This window comes from Trichosurus vulpecula, chromosome 4, assembly GCF_011100635.1.
Source record: "Trichosurus vulpecula isolate mTriVul1 chromosome 4, mTriVul1.pri, whole genome shotgun sequence".
Lineage (NCBI taxonomy): Eukaryota > Metazoa > Chordata > Mammalia > Diprotodontia > Phalangeridae > Trichosurus > Trichosurus vulpecula.
This window is the reverse complement of record NC_050576.1, coordinates 221722942-221738947: the sequence shown is the minus strand read 5'-3', so window position 1 is coordinate 221738947 and position 16006 is coordinate 221722942. Positions and strand designations below refer to the sequence as shown.

The 16006-nt window shown below is 38.4% G+C and overlaps 1 protein-coding gene across 5 annotated transcripts in view; it reads left to right on the top strand.

The window, feature by feature from the left end:
• The window catches only part of TNRC6C (trinucleotide repeat containing adaptor 6C), a 186029-nt gene that overhangs the window by 146889 nt on the left and 23134 nt on the right, over nt 1-16006 (top strand). For all 5 annotated transcript variants that reach the window (XM_036754793.1, XM_036754790.1, XM_036754792.1 and 2 more), the window contains one exon: nt 10265-10432. In XM_036754793.1, the coding sequence (XP_036610688.1) occupies nt 10265-10432 (168 nt within the window). The remainder of the gene's footprint in view (nt 1-10264; nt 10433-16006) is intronic.

Genomic DNA, 16006 nt, shown 5'->3' with positions numbered 1-16006 from the left:
GAAGACTCCTCTTCTGAGTTAAATCTAGCCTCAGACACTTACTAGCTATGTGACCCTGGATAAGTCACTTAACCCTGTTTGCCTTAGTTTCCTCATCTGTAAAATGAGCTGGAGAAGTGAAAATGGCAAACCACTATAACCACTCTAGTATCTTTACGAAGAAAACCCAAATGGGGTCATGAAGAATCAGACAAGACTGAACAACAAAAGCACCTACTTCAAAGAGTTGTTATGAGGATCAAATGAGATGATATATGCGAATCCTACCCTCTGTAACTTCCCTATTACTGTGAAGAATAACACTGTGCTCCCAGACACCCTGGCTCATAACGTAGGTGTCAACCTCAGTTTCTCATTCTCTCACCCTTTCCCCGTATCCAATCAGTTGCGAAGTCCTATTGTTTCTACCTTTGTAACATCTCTCCTATGTCTTCTCTCTTTTGACACTGCCACCAGCCTGTTATATAGAGGCTTTCATTACCTTTCATTACTATTGTAGCCTGCTGGTTGGTCTCCCTGTCTCAAACCACCCCTCCCCCAGTCCATCCTCCTATCAGCTGTCAACCTAAAACAGAGATTGGATCATGTCACCCTCACACATACACACCCCATTCAAGAAACTCCAGTGGTTTCCTCTTGTTTCCAAGATCAAATGTAAAATCCTAATAATGTCTTTTAAAATTCTCCATAATCTGGCCCCTTCTTGCTTTTCCAGTTTTCTTACACTCTGCAGATCTACCTCCCCTCCCTCTGATATCCAGTGATACTTTTCTCCTTCTTGTTGCTCTCACTAAACCCTCCATCTCCCAACTCTGGGCATTTTCACTTGCTGTGCCCATGTTTGGAACTCTCTCCCTCTTCATCTCTGTCTTCTAGCTTCCCTGGTTTCCTACAAGCCCCAGCTAAAATTCTACCTTCTACAGGAAGTCTTTCCCAATCCCTGTATTAAGAGGTGGTAGGAGAATTAAAGTGAGGGTAATGCCTTTGATTATCTCCATTTTAACCTGTTTGTACATAGTTGGTTGTTTGTTGTCTCTCCCAGTAGATTGAGCTCCTTGAGACAGGACTTTACTCTTCAATTTCATCTAATTAGATTTGGCCCATCACTTCAGACTACATAGCTCTGTTTAGATCTTAATTCTGTACTGCAAAGTGTTAGCTGTTCTTTTAAACTGAAAATTTAATGTGGATTCTCTCTATCCCTTCACCCCTTTAATGTAGACATCATTTCTATATCCTCTGTCAAGGAGAATGATATTCAGACTAAATACAATGAATATGAGTAAAAGTTATTGAAGCCTACAGAGGGCACCCGGCTACTCTAAATATATTCGAGTCTCCTGGCCTAAACTTATTCCAGACTACTAAAGAATTTGCCGATGTGACTACTTAATTGTTGCCAGTACCCTTTGAAGAATCATAGAGAATAAGAAAGATGCCAGAATACTGCAAATGGGCAGATACTGATGCACTTTTCATAAAGGTGGGGAGCTGGTAGATCCCAGAAATTGTAGACTTCAGTTTGACATGATCTTTATTATCAGAGAGGGTTGGGGAAGAGGAACTAGATTTATCCTATATTGGAGGGACTAACTAGAACCAGTGAGTATAAATCATAAGAAGCTAGATTTTAATTCTGTAAAAGAAAGAATTTCCAACAGTTATAACTGTCAGAAAGTGAAATAAGCTACTTAATGAAGTAATAGATTCCTTATCACTAGAAATGTTCTCATAGAGCATTCTAGATCAGGCCTGCACAAACTGCAGCCCACCAAAGGATTTCCTCTACATACAAAGGATATTTTCCTCTACGTTTTTCACAAGCCCATCAAAATCCATGCCACAAGTGGTCCATGGGCCACAGGTTGTGCAACCCTGTCCTAGACCAAATGCTACATGACAACTCCCCTTTTAACTTTCTTTCCTCCCTACTCTTCCTCCTAGAAGAGGACACTGCTCTACAACCTTCCCTGTGGGTACAACACCCTAAATAAACAAAACCTTAGCGTTGTAGAGCCGCCCAGTTCATCTTAAGAAAAAATTTTTTGTCTTAAACAGATTTCTCAGCTCTCTGAATTTCACTTTTTTTCGTTACCCAAGTTGTTTCAACAATGATTTATTTAACATCTACTATGTGCTAGGTAATGAATATAGAAGCACCAAAATACAATAGTCTTTACCGTGCTAGAGATTACTTCATTGGGGGGGAGGGGGAACAATATGTATGCGGAGAAGTAAATACAAAATACATATGAAATTAATTTAGAGAAGAGAAATGCTAAAAACTAGGTAAATTGGGAAAGACCTAATAAAGCAATTCATCAGCTAAGTTTTGAAATGAGCAAGGGGTTCCAAAAATGGATATGGAGAGAGAGAGCATTCCAGGCCTGTGGAATTGCCTGTGCAAAAGCATGATGATGGGAGATGGAATGCTATACACACAGAAGAGCAAAGTAGGTGGCCAGCTTATTCGGCTGGACCATAGAATACGCCTGGGAAAGTGATGTGTAATTATCCTGGAAAGGAAGGCTAGAGCCAGATCATGAAGAGGCATTTTTATTGTATCTTAGAGGCTATAGTGAGCCTCTAAAGGTTCTTGAATTGGAGAGTGGTGTAGTCAGTGCATTAAGAATGCCAGTTTGGCAGTTATGTGGAATATGGACTTCAGAGGGGACTTAAGGCAGGGAGACAAGTGAGGAATCTGTTGCCTGCTTTAGTGCTAATGAGAAAGAGAGAAGCCTAAAACAGAGTGAGTGTGATGCAGTGGTAAGAAGGTGAGTATATGAGGGAGATAAGTGGAGGTAGAAACAGCAAGACTTAACCACTCTAATATGGGGGATGAGTGAAAGCAAAGGGTTATAGCTGACTCCTAGGTTTAGTACATGGGTTACTAGGAGAATGATAGTGCCTTCCAAAAAAAGCAAGGAAATAGGGGAAGATGGGATTTAGGGGGGAAATGCTAAATTTTAGATGCCTATGCAATATCCAGGCAGCAGTGTCAAGCAGGTAGTTGGAAACAGAGATGAAGAGAGAGATGATGGCTGGACATGTACATTTGGGAGTTGTCTGTAGAGAAATCATAGTTTAATCCATGAGAGGTAATAAAATCTCCAGGAAAGAAATTGTAGAAAGAAGAGAAGACCCAAGACAAAACCCCAGATTAGAGGCATGCAGACTCAAGGAAGAAAAATATGAATGAAGAGAATGAGAAGGATCAGGCAGGCAGATAGAGGGCAAAAACAAGAGAGATCAGTGTCACAAAATCCCTGGGAGGAGAGAATATTCAGAAGGAGAGATGGTCAACAATGGCAAATACTGCAGAGAAATCAGAAAGCATGAGGACTGAGAAAAAGCTACTGGATTAAGCAATAAATTAATCTCTAGATAAATAGAATTTTAGAAAAGTTAGATAGGATAGACCTGTGGAGAAAATTGAATGGGAATTGAATGGGAATAGAAAGGAATAGACCTTATTCTCAGTGGTTCATGGCACCTACACAAAATGGACCATGCATGCATTAGAGCACAAAAATCTCACAACCAAATGCTGCAATATTAAATGCATCCTTTTCAGATCACAGTACAATAAAATTACATTCAATAAAAGGGCTGTGGAAACAAAGATTAAAAATTAATTAGAAACTAAATAATCTAATCCTAAAAAATGAGTGGATAAAAGAGCAAATCATAGAAACAATCAGTAATTTCATTAAAAATTACAACAATGAGACAACATACCAAAATTTATGGGATACAACCAAAGCAGTAGTTAGGGGAAATTTGTTTATCTCTAAATGGTTACATCAGTAAAATAGAGAAAGAGCAGATTAATGAACTGGGCATGCAACTATGAAAAAAACTAAAAAAAAGAACAAATTTAAAATCCTCAGTTAAGCACCAGATTGGAAATCCTGAAAAATCAAAAGAATGATTAATAAAATTGAAAGTTAAAGAACCATTGAACTAATAAGTAAAACTACAAACTAGTTTTATGGGGGGGGGAGGAACAATAAACCATTGGTTGATTTGATTTTTAAAAAAAGAAGAAAACCAAATTACCATTAATAAAAAATAAAAAGACTGAATTCACCACCAGTGAAAATGAAATTAAAGCAATTATTGGGAACTATTTTGCCCAATTATATGCCAATAAATCTAACAATCTTAATGAAATGGGTGGATATCTACACAAATATAAATTACCCAGATTAACAGAAGAGGAAATAGAAAAAGAAGTTGAACAAGCCGTCAATGAACTCCTTAAGAAAAAATCCCCAGGATCATATGGATTCACAATTAATTCCAATACAGTATAAACTATTTGAAAAAATAGGCAAAGAAGTCCTTCTGGATTCTTTATATGACACAAATATGGTGCCAATACCTAAACCAGGAAGAGCAAAAACAGAGAAAGAAAACTACAAACCAATTCCTTAACGAATATTGATGCAAAATTTTTAAATAAAAAACTAGCAAGGAGATTACAGCAGCATATCACAAAGATCATACACTCTGAGCAGGTGGGATTTATACTAGGAATGCAAAGCTGGTTCAGTGTTAGGAAAACTTTCAGCGTAATTGACCGTGTCAATAACAAAAGCAGTAAAAATCATATGATTATCTCAATAGATGCAGAAAAAGCTTTTGACAAAATACAAAACTCATTCTTATTGAAAACACTGGAAAGCATAGGAATAAATAGAGCTTTCCTTAAAATGATAAGTAGTATCTATCTAAAACAATAAATAAATCATTATTAACTCTGACAAGGGCAGTTTCCATCCGATAGTAGAAACAGAAGCTATATTGGGCATTAAGAAGTGATGGAAAAGAAGAAAGTGGTGACAATAAGTATAAAGTTTTTTTTTTTCCTAGGATTTTGACTGTAAAAGAGAGAAGAAATAGAGGATAGGCCAAGTGAAAAGGTTTCGTAAGGATGGGAGGTGACACTGACAAAACCGATAGATAAGGAGAAATTGAAATTCAATTAAAAATAGATCCTCAAAGGAACAAGCTTCCAGAAGAGATGGGAAGAAATGGGATCAGAGATAAAATTAGAGGGGTTGGTATTAGCAAAAAGATCCACCTCTTTCATCTTAGAGTGGAGTAAAGTTGGAGAAAAAGGGAGACAATTTGAGGTGATTTTAAGTCTAAAACTGATATGAAAGAAGAGGCTTAATTTTTTCAGTAAACTATGAGGTGAGGTCCTCTCCTGAGAGGGAGAGTTCATGCCCTTTCCTCAGGATCTGAGGACTGCTTTCCTATCACATTATCCATGACTTCTGCTTCCAGCTCCTCCCTCTTGTTAGTTAGGCAAGTAGCCCTGAAAAGGACACTATATTTTAGGGACTATGTCTGGAATAATTTTGGAACCCTTCATATTTGCAAGGACCCACTGGTTAGATTCTCCTAGTTCATAGGTATCTATTCAGGGCAGAGAAGCGGGGAGGGGGGAAGAGAGTGGAGGGGGAGGAGAGAATAAGTTTGCTCTTGTTTTAAACTCTAATCATACTGTGTTTCCAGAAACACATCAAACTGCTGGTATGACGTGTCAGTTGCATAAAATTAATGTGCTCATCTTGTATTACTTTGCCAATAACATAGCTGTGCCAAGGCCAGGACCCAGGTCAGGAATGTTGATTTCCAGTCTCTGGGGTCCCTCCTCTTCCTCTTGTCTAAGATTCTGGCAGCCAGTAGAACTGAACATACTTATTTGCCAGGTCAAAACTAAAAATCACATTGTGAGTTTTTGACATGCTCCCCACCCCACCCCCCACCAAGTTCTCCCTGTTGCTATAAATCAGAGCAGTTCCTTTGAGATCTTTGCTTTTTTGAATGCTTTTAGTACTGTACTTATTTGTTTAAAAATCAACTAAATTGCTACATATAGCTCATAAATATTATTTTGATTTTACTTTATTGCTCTTAAGCAGGCCTAGACTGCTTGCCTGTTATGAGTCCAGGCGGCTTGTCTAATATCGTTACAGACTGAAAGTCTTTAGAATAAAGTTCACCTGTTGACTTATAAATATTAGGTAATCAATCCTAAGTGGGAGCTTCATACTTCTTTGAGGCTTTTCTAAGTTGATCTTTTTGTCTTAATGAGGGATGATTTGGACATCAAGTAGGATTCTCTATATTATTCAAGGAACCTTAGGAAAATTTTGGGTGCCCTGTGTTTTGCAGAGCCCCAAAAGAATTTTCCATGATTAAACCTGGTTTGTGCATGTGGTTCCATAGGAGTTTCTTGTGGGGAAATGGAGAGAGTGAATGCTTTAGGTCCCTGAACCCAGCACTGATTTGTTGTAGCCCTTAATACCTGACAAAGCCCAGAATAAAGGAGCTCTTCAGTGTGACAGGCAACGAGAAAGTGCCAAATCCCAAAACCTCTTAGCAGTGGCGCTTCCTACATAAGCACCAAATCTGATTGGTTTCTCACCTGAAGAATGAAAGAGAATGACTTCTAGTCACCCTCAGGTCTTTAAACTCTATTGGCAGAGCCCCAAGTTTCTGGGAGCCACGTAAGGACTAGACTTTCCCTTCAGAGGAGTGAGGGCTGATTTTCTTTTCTTATATTTAGGTTGGAAAATATTTTTGTAAGCACTAAGACAACTGGTAACCTGTGGGACTTAGTAAAATATTATGTTTAAGTTGTATCACTATGTATTTGGAAGTATGGGAAAACATTAATTCTCCAATTATATATGAACTGTACCACAAAGACAATTCTGAGTATAAGGCACTGGGAAAGCACTGGAAAAGAAACCTCCTCAAGTCACTAAATAACTGTCCAGAATGGGATTATGGACTTTGCCAAAAATACTCCAGTTGATTTGCTAGAGACATTATCTCTCCCATGTCTCTTCTTCCCTCTTCCCCTTCCCCTCCTCTTCTTCCTCTCCCCACCATTAACTATCATTAGAAGGACTAGACTAGAAAGAGAAAACATATCTAGCCAAGGTGCATACCTAGCACCCATAAAGAGGCAGCTTCACTGAATCTGATCCTTTGTGTCAGAAAAAAGGGTAGCCATGGGCTCAACAAAACATCAACCCTCAAACTCAAAAGAGATACACCTCTGGGAAACTTCATGAGGACTCTATAACCAGGAATTGTGACTTGCACTTCTAATAGCATATGTATTCTCTACATATGTGCCTTACTGTATTTTAAATTTATGCCCATTCTCCCCAGGCCTCTGTGTGTGGGAGAGTGTACCTCAACCTTTTGGAGAGAATTTTTTAAACAACCTTTCTTGCTTATAAATTGCTTCACTTTAAAAAAAGAAAAAAGCTAATTAAGTCCAGGTGATTATTTATGGAAAACACAACATTGGGGGACTATGAGCAGTAGTGCTGGAATCCTAGCTCATTTGTTGCCCCCAGGGGATTTCCATGAGGATAAAATGAGATATTTTATGAATGCTTTCCTAAAATCTAGGTATACTAAATATATAGTATTTCCATCATGTAATTCTGAAAAAAAGTAATGGTAGTCTAGCATGAAAGGGCATAGACTTTAGAGTCAGAGATGCTGAATGACCTGGGACAAGTCAGTTTCTCTGGTCCTCAGTTTCTAAGTAAACTGGACCACTAAAGCTCTGGATCTTTTTTATCATACTTAATAGATGAGCTTAGTGTTTAGGAGAAGCAGGTATGTAGTACAGATGACAAAGCACTAAATTTGGAGTCGGAGGACCTGGGTTCAGATTCTAGTTTTGCTGTCTACCTCCTGTGTGATCTCTAGCAGATCATTTGATTTCTTTGGGCCTCAATTTGTTTCTTCATACAAATGAAGGAATTTTTATTTTATTTTATTTTATTAATTTTATTTTAAGAGGCAGTGTAGGAGAATAGAAGGTAAACAGACTCTAGAGTCAGAAGACTGGGACTGGTTCACATCCCGACTCTGCTCCTTATTCCCTCGTAACATTGGGCAAGTCCCATAACCTCTCTGTGCCTCAGTTTCCTCCAGTTACATGAGGGAGTTGAAGTAAATTAGGGGCTTTTAACTTTTTGTGTACATCATGGACCTCTTTGGCAGTCATCAGTGAAGCCTATGGCTTTCTTAAAATAATGTTTTTAAATGAACAAAATACAAGCTTGTTTTTTAAACTAATTATGTTGTAATAGAGTTATTAAAATCTTTTCTAAAAACAATTTCAGGGATCCCAAGACCCTCTCCAGTTGTCCTGATCTATATCTGGCCACTGAAGTCAGAAGGCTCTAGAAGAGAAAAGTGTGGCTGGTGACTTTGCACAGCCCTCCCTCACTTAAATCAAATTCACTTGCAAGTTGTGGCATCATCTTCCTAATGTCATGGTCCTCTTCAAGAATGAAGGACAAATCACACAGGGACCCCAGGTTAAGAATTCCATGTCGAGATGATATCTAGGGACCCTTCTAGCTCTATATCCTGTGATCTCTGGTATGATAGAGCTCCAAACGTAGTAAGGGAAAAGTTATTTCTGGTAGTGGAGATCAGAAGGCACTTCCCTGAAGATGACAACATTGGAGCTGGCCCTTGGCAAAAGGGGAGGAACCAGTCAGACAGTACTGGAGGAAGAAAGACATTCTTATTGGAGGCATAGCACAGACAAAGCCAGAGACAGAAAAATGTAAGGCTTGTTCAAGAAACAATTAGTAGTTTTGTATCAAACTTAATACTAAAACATAATCTTACCTTCATTTACAGCTAGTCTTCCTATAAATTTATTCTTTTAAAATTATAGCCTACTTAAGCAGGTTACCCTGTGACTTTAACTCTCGAAGAATAGTGTTCTGCCTGGAATTTGTATAACAGTTACACATCCTACCTAGACACGTTCTTTCTTAGTGCTTATACTAGACTGCTGTGAACATTTGCTCTTCCAGTGTTACAGCTCTCCTTCTCAACTTGACATCTCTCCCTACTTCCTTAGAAGCTAGATGAGTGAGTGAATGAATGAATAAATGGATGAAAAAGCATGTATTTAATGCTTACTATGTGCAAAGCCCTGTTCTAAATAAAGTAGAATGGTTCCTGCTTTTAAGAAGTTCACATTCTAATGGTGGAGACAACAGATATAGAAGATTTCAAAGCTACAAGTCAGATGGAAAGGGAAGGGAATAAACATTTATATTTGTCTGTCACTATGCTAAGCACTTTTACAAATATTTCATTTGATCCTCACAACAATACTGTGAGGTAGGTGCTATTCTTCTCCCCATTTTACAGTTAAGGAAACCGAGGCAAACAAAGGTTAAGTCACTTACCCAGACTCCCACAGCTAGGAAGTATCTGAAACCAGATTTGAACTCAGGTCTTCCTCATTCCAGCTCCAACATTCTATCTACTGTGCCACTAGCTACTGTACCTTAAAGGTCCCAAGATCCCTAGGGTAGTAGGGCTAAGCACATGATAATGCAATATCTTTAGTGTACTTTCCTCTGACAAAATCACATCAATTTCTGTGTTGGACCATTTCACAGTGTGAATAACTTTGGTGGCAAGAACCTTCATTTCTAGGTATGCAGCTTCGACTATAAGCACTCATGAAAGCACTTACCAAGTCACATTTCCGCAAGGCTCACTTCCCAGGATGAAGGCTATGTGGGTCTTATGCTGTCACTCCAGGACTTTTGGGATTACCTGCACTTTGGTGGCAGAGAGTCAGCATTTGGTACTGATGGTGGTGAGGTGGTTGGACCCACATCCTGAAATGATTTCTCTCTTCAGTGATAGTAGCATGACCAGTGGTCTGCGGGACACTGCTGTTCCCCAAAGTTTTTGGTTTCAGAGTCCTGGGTTGTCTACATCCAGACCTCAGCAGAGATGATGGTTATTTGACTTGCCTGTCAGAAGCTCTTACTCAGTATTTTGCTCTTTCACCTAGGCTTGCCCAGTAGGTAGCAGTTGGTCAGGATGGGTGTCTCTACAGGAGTTGCTTTCCTGAATCTAGCCACATAGCACTGTCTTAAGAATTTTACATTTCATTATTTGTTTCTCTAAAAATATATCATCCTGTTAACAAAGGATACTTATTTATTAGGGTTAACCTTAGATGTTAAGGTTACAAATGTTGAAAAGAACGGACAAATTAACGATTTAATCTCATTAAGTGAAGCTACAGGTAAAACCTTGTTTACTTTTTTTTTTAATAAATTAGAGATTTGAACTGATCCTATGAAGTACTCCCCCCAAAAATTTTAAAGTAAAACTAAGATAAATTAAAACTCAGACTTTCTCTTTATAGAAGATACTTATAATATTCTTTCTATTACAGCTGGACTGAACCCAAACATGAATGTAAACAGCATGGACATTACTGGTGGTTTATCAGTGAAGGACACTTCTCAGTCTCAGTCTCGCCTTCCTCAGTGGACACACCCTAATTCAATGGATAATTTATCCAGTGCTGCTTCTCCACTTGATCAGAACCCTAGCAAGCATGGTATGTTTCATCAGAAATGTATGTGGTTTTTATTACTGTTGTTATACATATATATATATATATATATATATATATATATATATATATATATATATATATATATATATATATATATATATGTATATATATATATATATATAACAACAAAAAGTTGTACCTCAGTGCCTTATCATGACATGAAGGTGACCCTGAGTTTTCAAAGGCTGTGCCAGCAGAGCATAAGCTCTCACAGGTTGTACCCTGGTGGAAAAGCTTCCAAGACTGTCTAAGCAACAAATCAAATCCACTCTGCAATGACAAGACTTACGGAGTAAGTACAAAAAAGCTCATTACCAGAAGGCTGGCCACTTGGTGATGAATTCTTTGGCTATGACTACCCAAGAAACAAAGAAAAATACAAAATAGTCCTCAGTCCTGTATGATCACAGTGATGGTGGCAGAGTTGTCAAAAAGAGGGGGAAAGGCAAAGATTTGCCGAGTACACAGAAACCTAATGCCTACCTGTTAAAAACATTTTCTTCAAGAAAAGTACCAGTAGGCAGTAGACAGGGTGAGCACCAAATAATAGACAAAAAAATTGATTGTGTATTTACAGACTAGAAATGACTCATTAACTCATGTGGAAGTCATTTCTGAATCAACTGCCTGAGTTGATTACAGACAATCAGTTGATTACTAATTGAATTGAATATACCAACTTGCTAGAGGAAATGATCCAAATTAGTGCAAAGCTAGAAAATCATGGAAAAAAATTAATTGAAAACTCAGTTCTCATCTATTCAGACAAGATACTAATAATGGAAAATGAGCAATGGGCTGAAAAAAGAACAGACACAGATTACAGTAACTTCATGTAGATATAAACAAATTGGTAACAAGGTGATCAAGAGTTTAAAAATGCCTTAGCAAATTTTTAATGTACTGGATAAGTAGGAAGAGATGGCAGCCAAAAGCAGCATCAATTTATAGCATAAACTGTGTTGTTAATGCTTAAAGAAAAGGGTTGTAGAGCAATATTGCCTCAGGAAATAATGAACAGTAATGGAAGGTAAAACCAGTTTAATAAAGTTTTCTGAGAAAACCAAAGTCATCCTAAGGACAACAAACAGAAAGAAAATGGAAATAATCAGCAAAAATACTTCATAACAAACTTTTTTCACCTTTAAGTATGATAGAACCACCACAGCAGCTAATATCATAGTCCTGGACGTGTTGTTGAGGTAAAAATTAAAACAAGATTGTGAAAGCAACTGGAAAACATAACATCCATGCTGGAGATGACACAATTCCAAAGTCATTGAAAGATCAGAAGTTAGCTGAAGAAATCAAATACACCATACTTCAGAAGATACCAAAAGCATGGGGAAAAAAATTCACTAAGAACAAAAAAAAATTTGACTAAAAGAATATCAGCAACTACTAGCCTATCTTCTACATTCCTACTTTCCCATATAAAAAAATCTGTGTATTTTAATCATCTATCATCTATACACACTCTAATGACATTTTAGAAGAGAGCAGGGTGCTTTTCCTAGAGAGATTTCATAAAAGACCACATCTTTATTGCCAAATTAACTGAAAGTTATAAAAAATCAACAAGCATTATAAATGTAAGAACATACAAAATCAATACAAGGTGATGAGAGGTAGTATACTAGGAACTAGAGAATCAGGAAAGGCTTCGTGTAGAAGGTGGCACTTGAGCTGAGTTTGAAGGAAATGAGGGATTCAAAGGGACAGAGGTGAACAGAGAAAGTGTTCTCTAGTCATGGTGTACAAGTTAAGCACTTAGTATGTGCTGGGTACCTGCTAAGTGTCGGGGATGCAAAGAAAGGCAAAAACTGCCCCTGCCCTCAAGAAGCTTACATTCTAATGGAAGAGACCTGTAAATAAGTAGGCACTAGACGTATACAGGAGTAAATGGAAACTAATCCCAGAGGAAAGTCACCAGTAACAAGGGGCATCAAGAAAGGCACCGTACAGAAGCTGGGATTTGAACCAAGTCTTCAAGGCAGAAATAAGGGGAGAAAGTATTCCAGGCATTCCAGTGTTGACAACAGAGTCAAGAGGTAGAGAGTTGTACAGAAGGAGTAGCAGATAGGCCAGTTTGTCTGGTTTATACAGTGTATGGAGAAGAGGAACATACAGCGTTGAATAGCTAGGAGGGGGCCTATTGAAGAACATAAATGCCAAATAGGAGACACTCTGTTTGGGCCCAGAGGTAATAAGAAGCCACTGCAGCTTACTGAATAGGACAGGTGACACGGTCAGATGTGTGGTTTAGGAAAATCATTTTTCCTAAAGTGATTTTAGCAACTGAGTGGAGGCTAGATTGGAGTGGGGAGAAATTTGAGGCAGAGAAACCAATTAAGAGGCTGTTAAAAATAGCCCAGGCAGGAGGTGATTGAGGGTCTGGTAGCTGTGTGAGTGAAGAGAAGAGGAAATATGTGAGAGATGTTGTGAATCAAGATTTTAATGAGTAGGAGAGTGACTTGGTCAGATCTGTGCTTTAGTAGGGAATGAATTCTTTTTTTTTTTTTTTGATATTTATTCAGTATTTAATTTTTCCCTAGTTACAAGTAAAAACAATTTTTTAACATTTGTTTTTAAAACTTTGAGTTCCAAATTTTCTCCCTTTCTCCCTCCTCACCTCCCCTCATTGAAAAGGCAAGCAGTTCCATATAGGTTATGTATGTGTAGTCATGTAACATATAACCATAATAGTTATGTTGTGAAAGAAAACATAGACAAAAAAAAACTCAAGAAAAATAAAGGAAAAAAAAGTTGCTTCAGTCTGTATTCAGACACCATCAGTTCTTTCTCTCCAAATGGATAGCATTTTTCATCCTAAGACCTTCAGAGTTGTCTTGGATCATTGTATTGCTGAGAATAGCCAAGTCATTCACAGCTGATCGTCTTACAGTATTGCTGTTACTTTGTACTCAGCACATTTCACTTTGCATCAACCTATGTAAATCTTTCTAGGTTTTTCTGAGAGCATCCTGCTCATAATTTCTTATAGTACAATAGCAATGAATTCTTTTTTAATAATATTTTATTTTTCCCAATTACATATAAAAACAATTTTAATATTTTTTTTTAAGTTTGAGTTCTAAATTCTATCCCTCCCTCTGTCCCCATGCCCCAACTCCGTAAAACTGTAAGCAGTCTGATAGGTTATATATGTGCAGTCATGTATAACATTTTCATGTTAGTCATTTTGTGGAAGAAAATTCAAACTAAAACAAAAAGAAATTGAAAAATGGCGTGCCTGTATTCAGTTGCCATCAGTTCTTTCAGTGGAGGCAGATAGCATTTTTTGTCATGACTGTCATGCTGGTTGCAGCAAGCCCCTGAACATTGCAAACCCCCTGAAAGATACATAACTGTTTGTTACAGACTGAAAAACAAGTGAATGAAGAATGTATATTTCTTAGATTTGATTTTTACATGCAGACTTTTAAATGAACAAGATTTAAATGAATTTATAGAGTGTGTGTGTGTGTGTGTGTGTGTGAGAGAGAGAGAGAGTGTGTGTGAATGACAGTAAAAATGGACCTGAATTAAATAGGAAAAGGATAGCAAGTTGGATTGCCTCCAAGAAATTGCAGAGCTCCTTTACCAATCCCAGACTTCTCCCAGGGACACAGGCTTATCCCAGTAACCTAATGGTGCTGTTACAAGATTTTAAATAATAAAACACAACAATTTCCACAGAATTAAAAACGAGTATCACTTGAAGAAAAGTATCTGATAGGTATTGTATGTAGGCTGCAGCAAATTATTTAGAAAAAGAACTGGACTAAACGATGTCATCAAGCAAATGTATGATCCAAAAAAGATGATGCACCGGTCATGTGACAAGAGTTTAATTACTGAGAGATTACCTTTCCCCCAAGATGGCGCCGAAGGCAAGGAAGGAAGCCATTGTCTGCCCCCTCCCCCCCCTCCCCCCCCCCCCCCCCCCCCCCCCGCCAAGACAGAGGCCAAGTCCAAGGCCTTGAAGACCAAGAAGGCGGTGTTGAAGGGTGTCCGTAGCCACAAAAAAAAAAAGAAGATCCAAACATCCCCCACTTTTCGGTGACCCAAGACACTAAGACTTCGAAGCAGCCCAAGTACCCTCAGAAAAGTGCCCCTCGGAGAAACAAGCTGGATCACCATGCCATCATTAAGTGCCCCTTGACCACTGAGTCTGCTATGAAGAAGACTGAGGACAACAACACCCTAGTCTTCACTGTGGATGTCAAGGCCAACAAGCATCAGATGAAGCAGGAGGTAAAGAAGCTGTAGGACATCCACGTGGCCAAGGTCAACACACTGATCTGGCTTAATGAAGAGAAGATGGCCTATGTCTGACTTGCTCCAGACTATGATGCTTTAGATGTTGCAAACAAAATTGGAATCATCTAAACTGCATGCAGCTATCCCACTCTACCTATGATAAAAAGTTTTCCAGTAAAAAATAATTAGTGAGAGATTAATAGTGTGCACCACTGATATTTCTGTAATTTTAAAAGAAAGCAAGGATGACCCTTCTTTGGCACCCTCTGTGACACATTTAGAGCAGCTTGGTGGTGCAGTGGATAGAGTACTGGCCCTGGAGTAAAGAAGACCTTAGTTCAAGGATGGCTTCAAATACTTATTAGCTCTGTGACCCTCCTTACCTTATTTCCTCATCTGTAAAATGAGCTTGAGAAGGAAATTGCAAAGAAAACCCCAAATGGGGTCACAAAGACTTGGACACAACCAAAAAATGACTAGGTAATTGATACATTTAAGGGAAGACATGGATGAGCTAGCTACACATGATGGACAGGCAAGACTGTGCTCTGATCTGATTATAATATAGAGTATTGTATATATACTTACTGAGGCATGGGAATAACAGATTTTAGAAATATTTCAACCAAAAACAGCTAAACTAGACAAACTTGAAGTACTTCAATTTTTTTAAATCACTTTCCCAGAACACCTAATTGACAGCTCAATTATGCTTGATTAAATATGTCATTTAGGGAGGGCCAGGTGATGAAACCGTGCCAACTGGATTCTCTACACACCATGTTACATAACCTCAAGTGGACTCACATGGGAGCAAGTTGATCCTGTCACATCTCCCTAATAGACTTATTATCCAGCTCATCACAGCAGCTTTCCAGACCTTTTCATTACTTCCCAAACTTCCTATAGTTGTTGCTCCTTTACCATCTCAGCTGAGAACCTTGACTCCTATTTTATGAAATAAACAAGTGAGACCATTCACCTAGAGGTCCCTCTTCTAGCCTTCTCTTCATCTCACATCATTCAGAAACTTGCCACTTTCTCCTCCCCTGAAGAGGAAGCCTTTCTCCTTGCCAAAACAACCCCTCTTCATGCACAAATGATGCCATTCCATCCCAACTTCTCCACCACATTGCCCTTTGTTTTATCCCCATTGTCTCACTTTTATCAGTCTCTCTCTCCTTGTCTACTTGCTGCTTCCCTGCTGCTCACAAACGTGCTCATGTCTCCCCATCCTCAGAAAATCTTTACGTGATCCATCCATCCCATCTCTATTTCCCTTTTGTGGCTAAA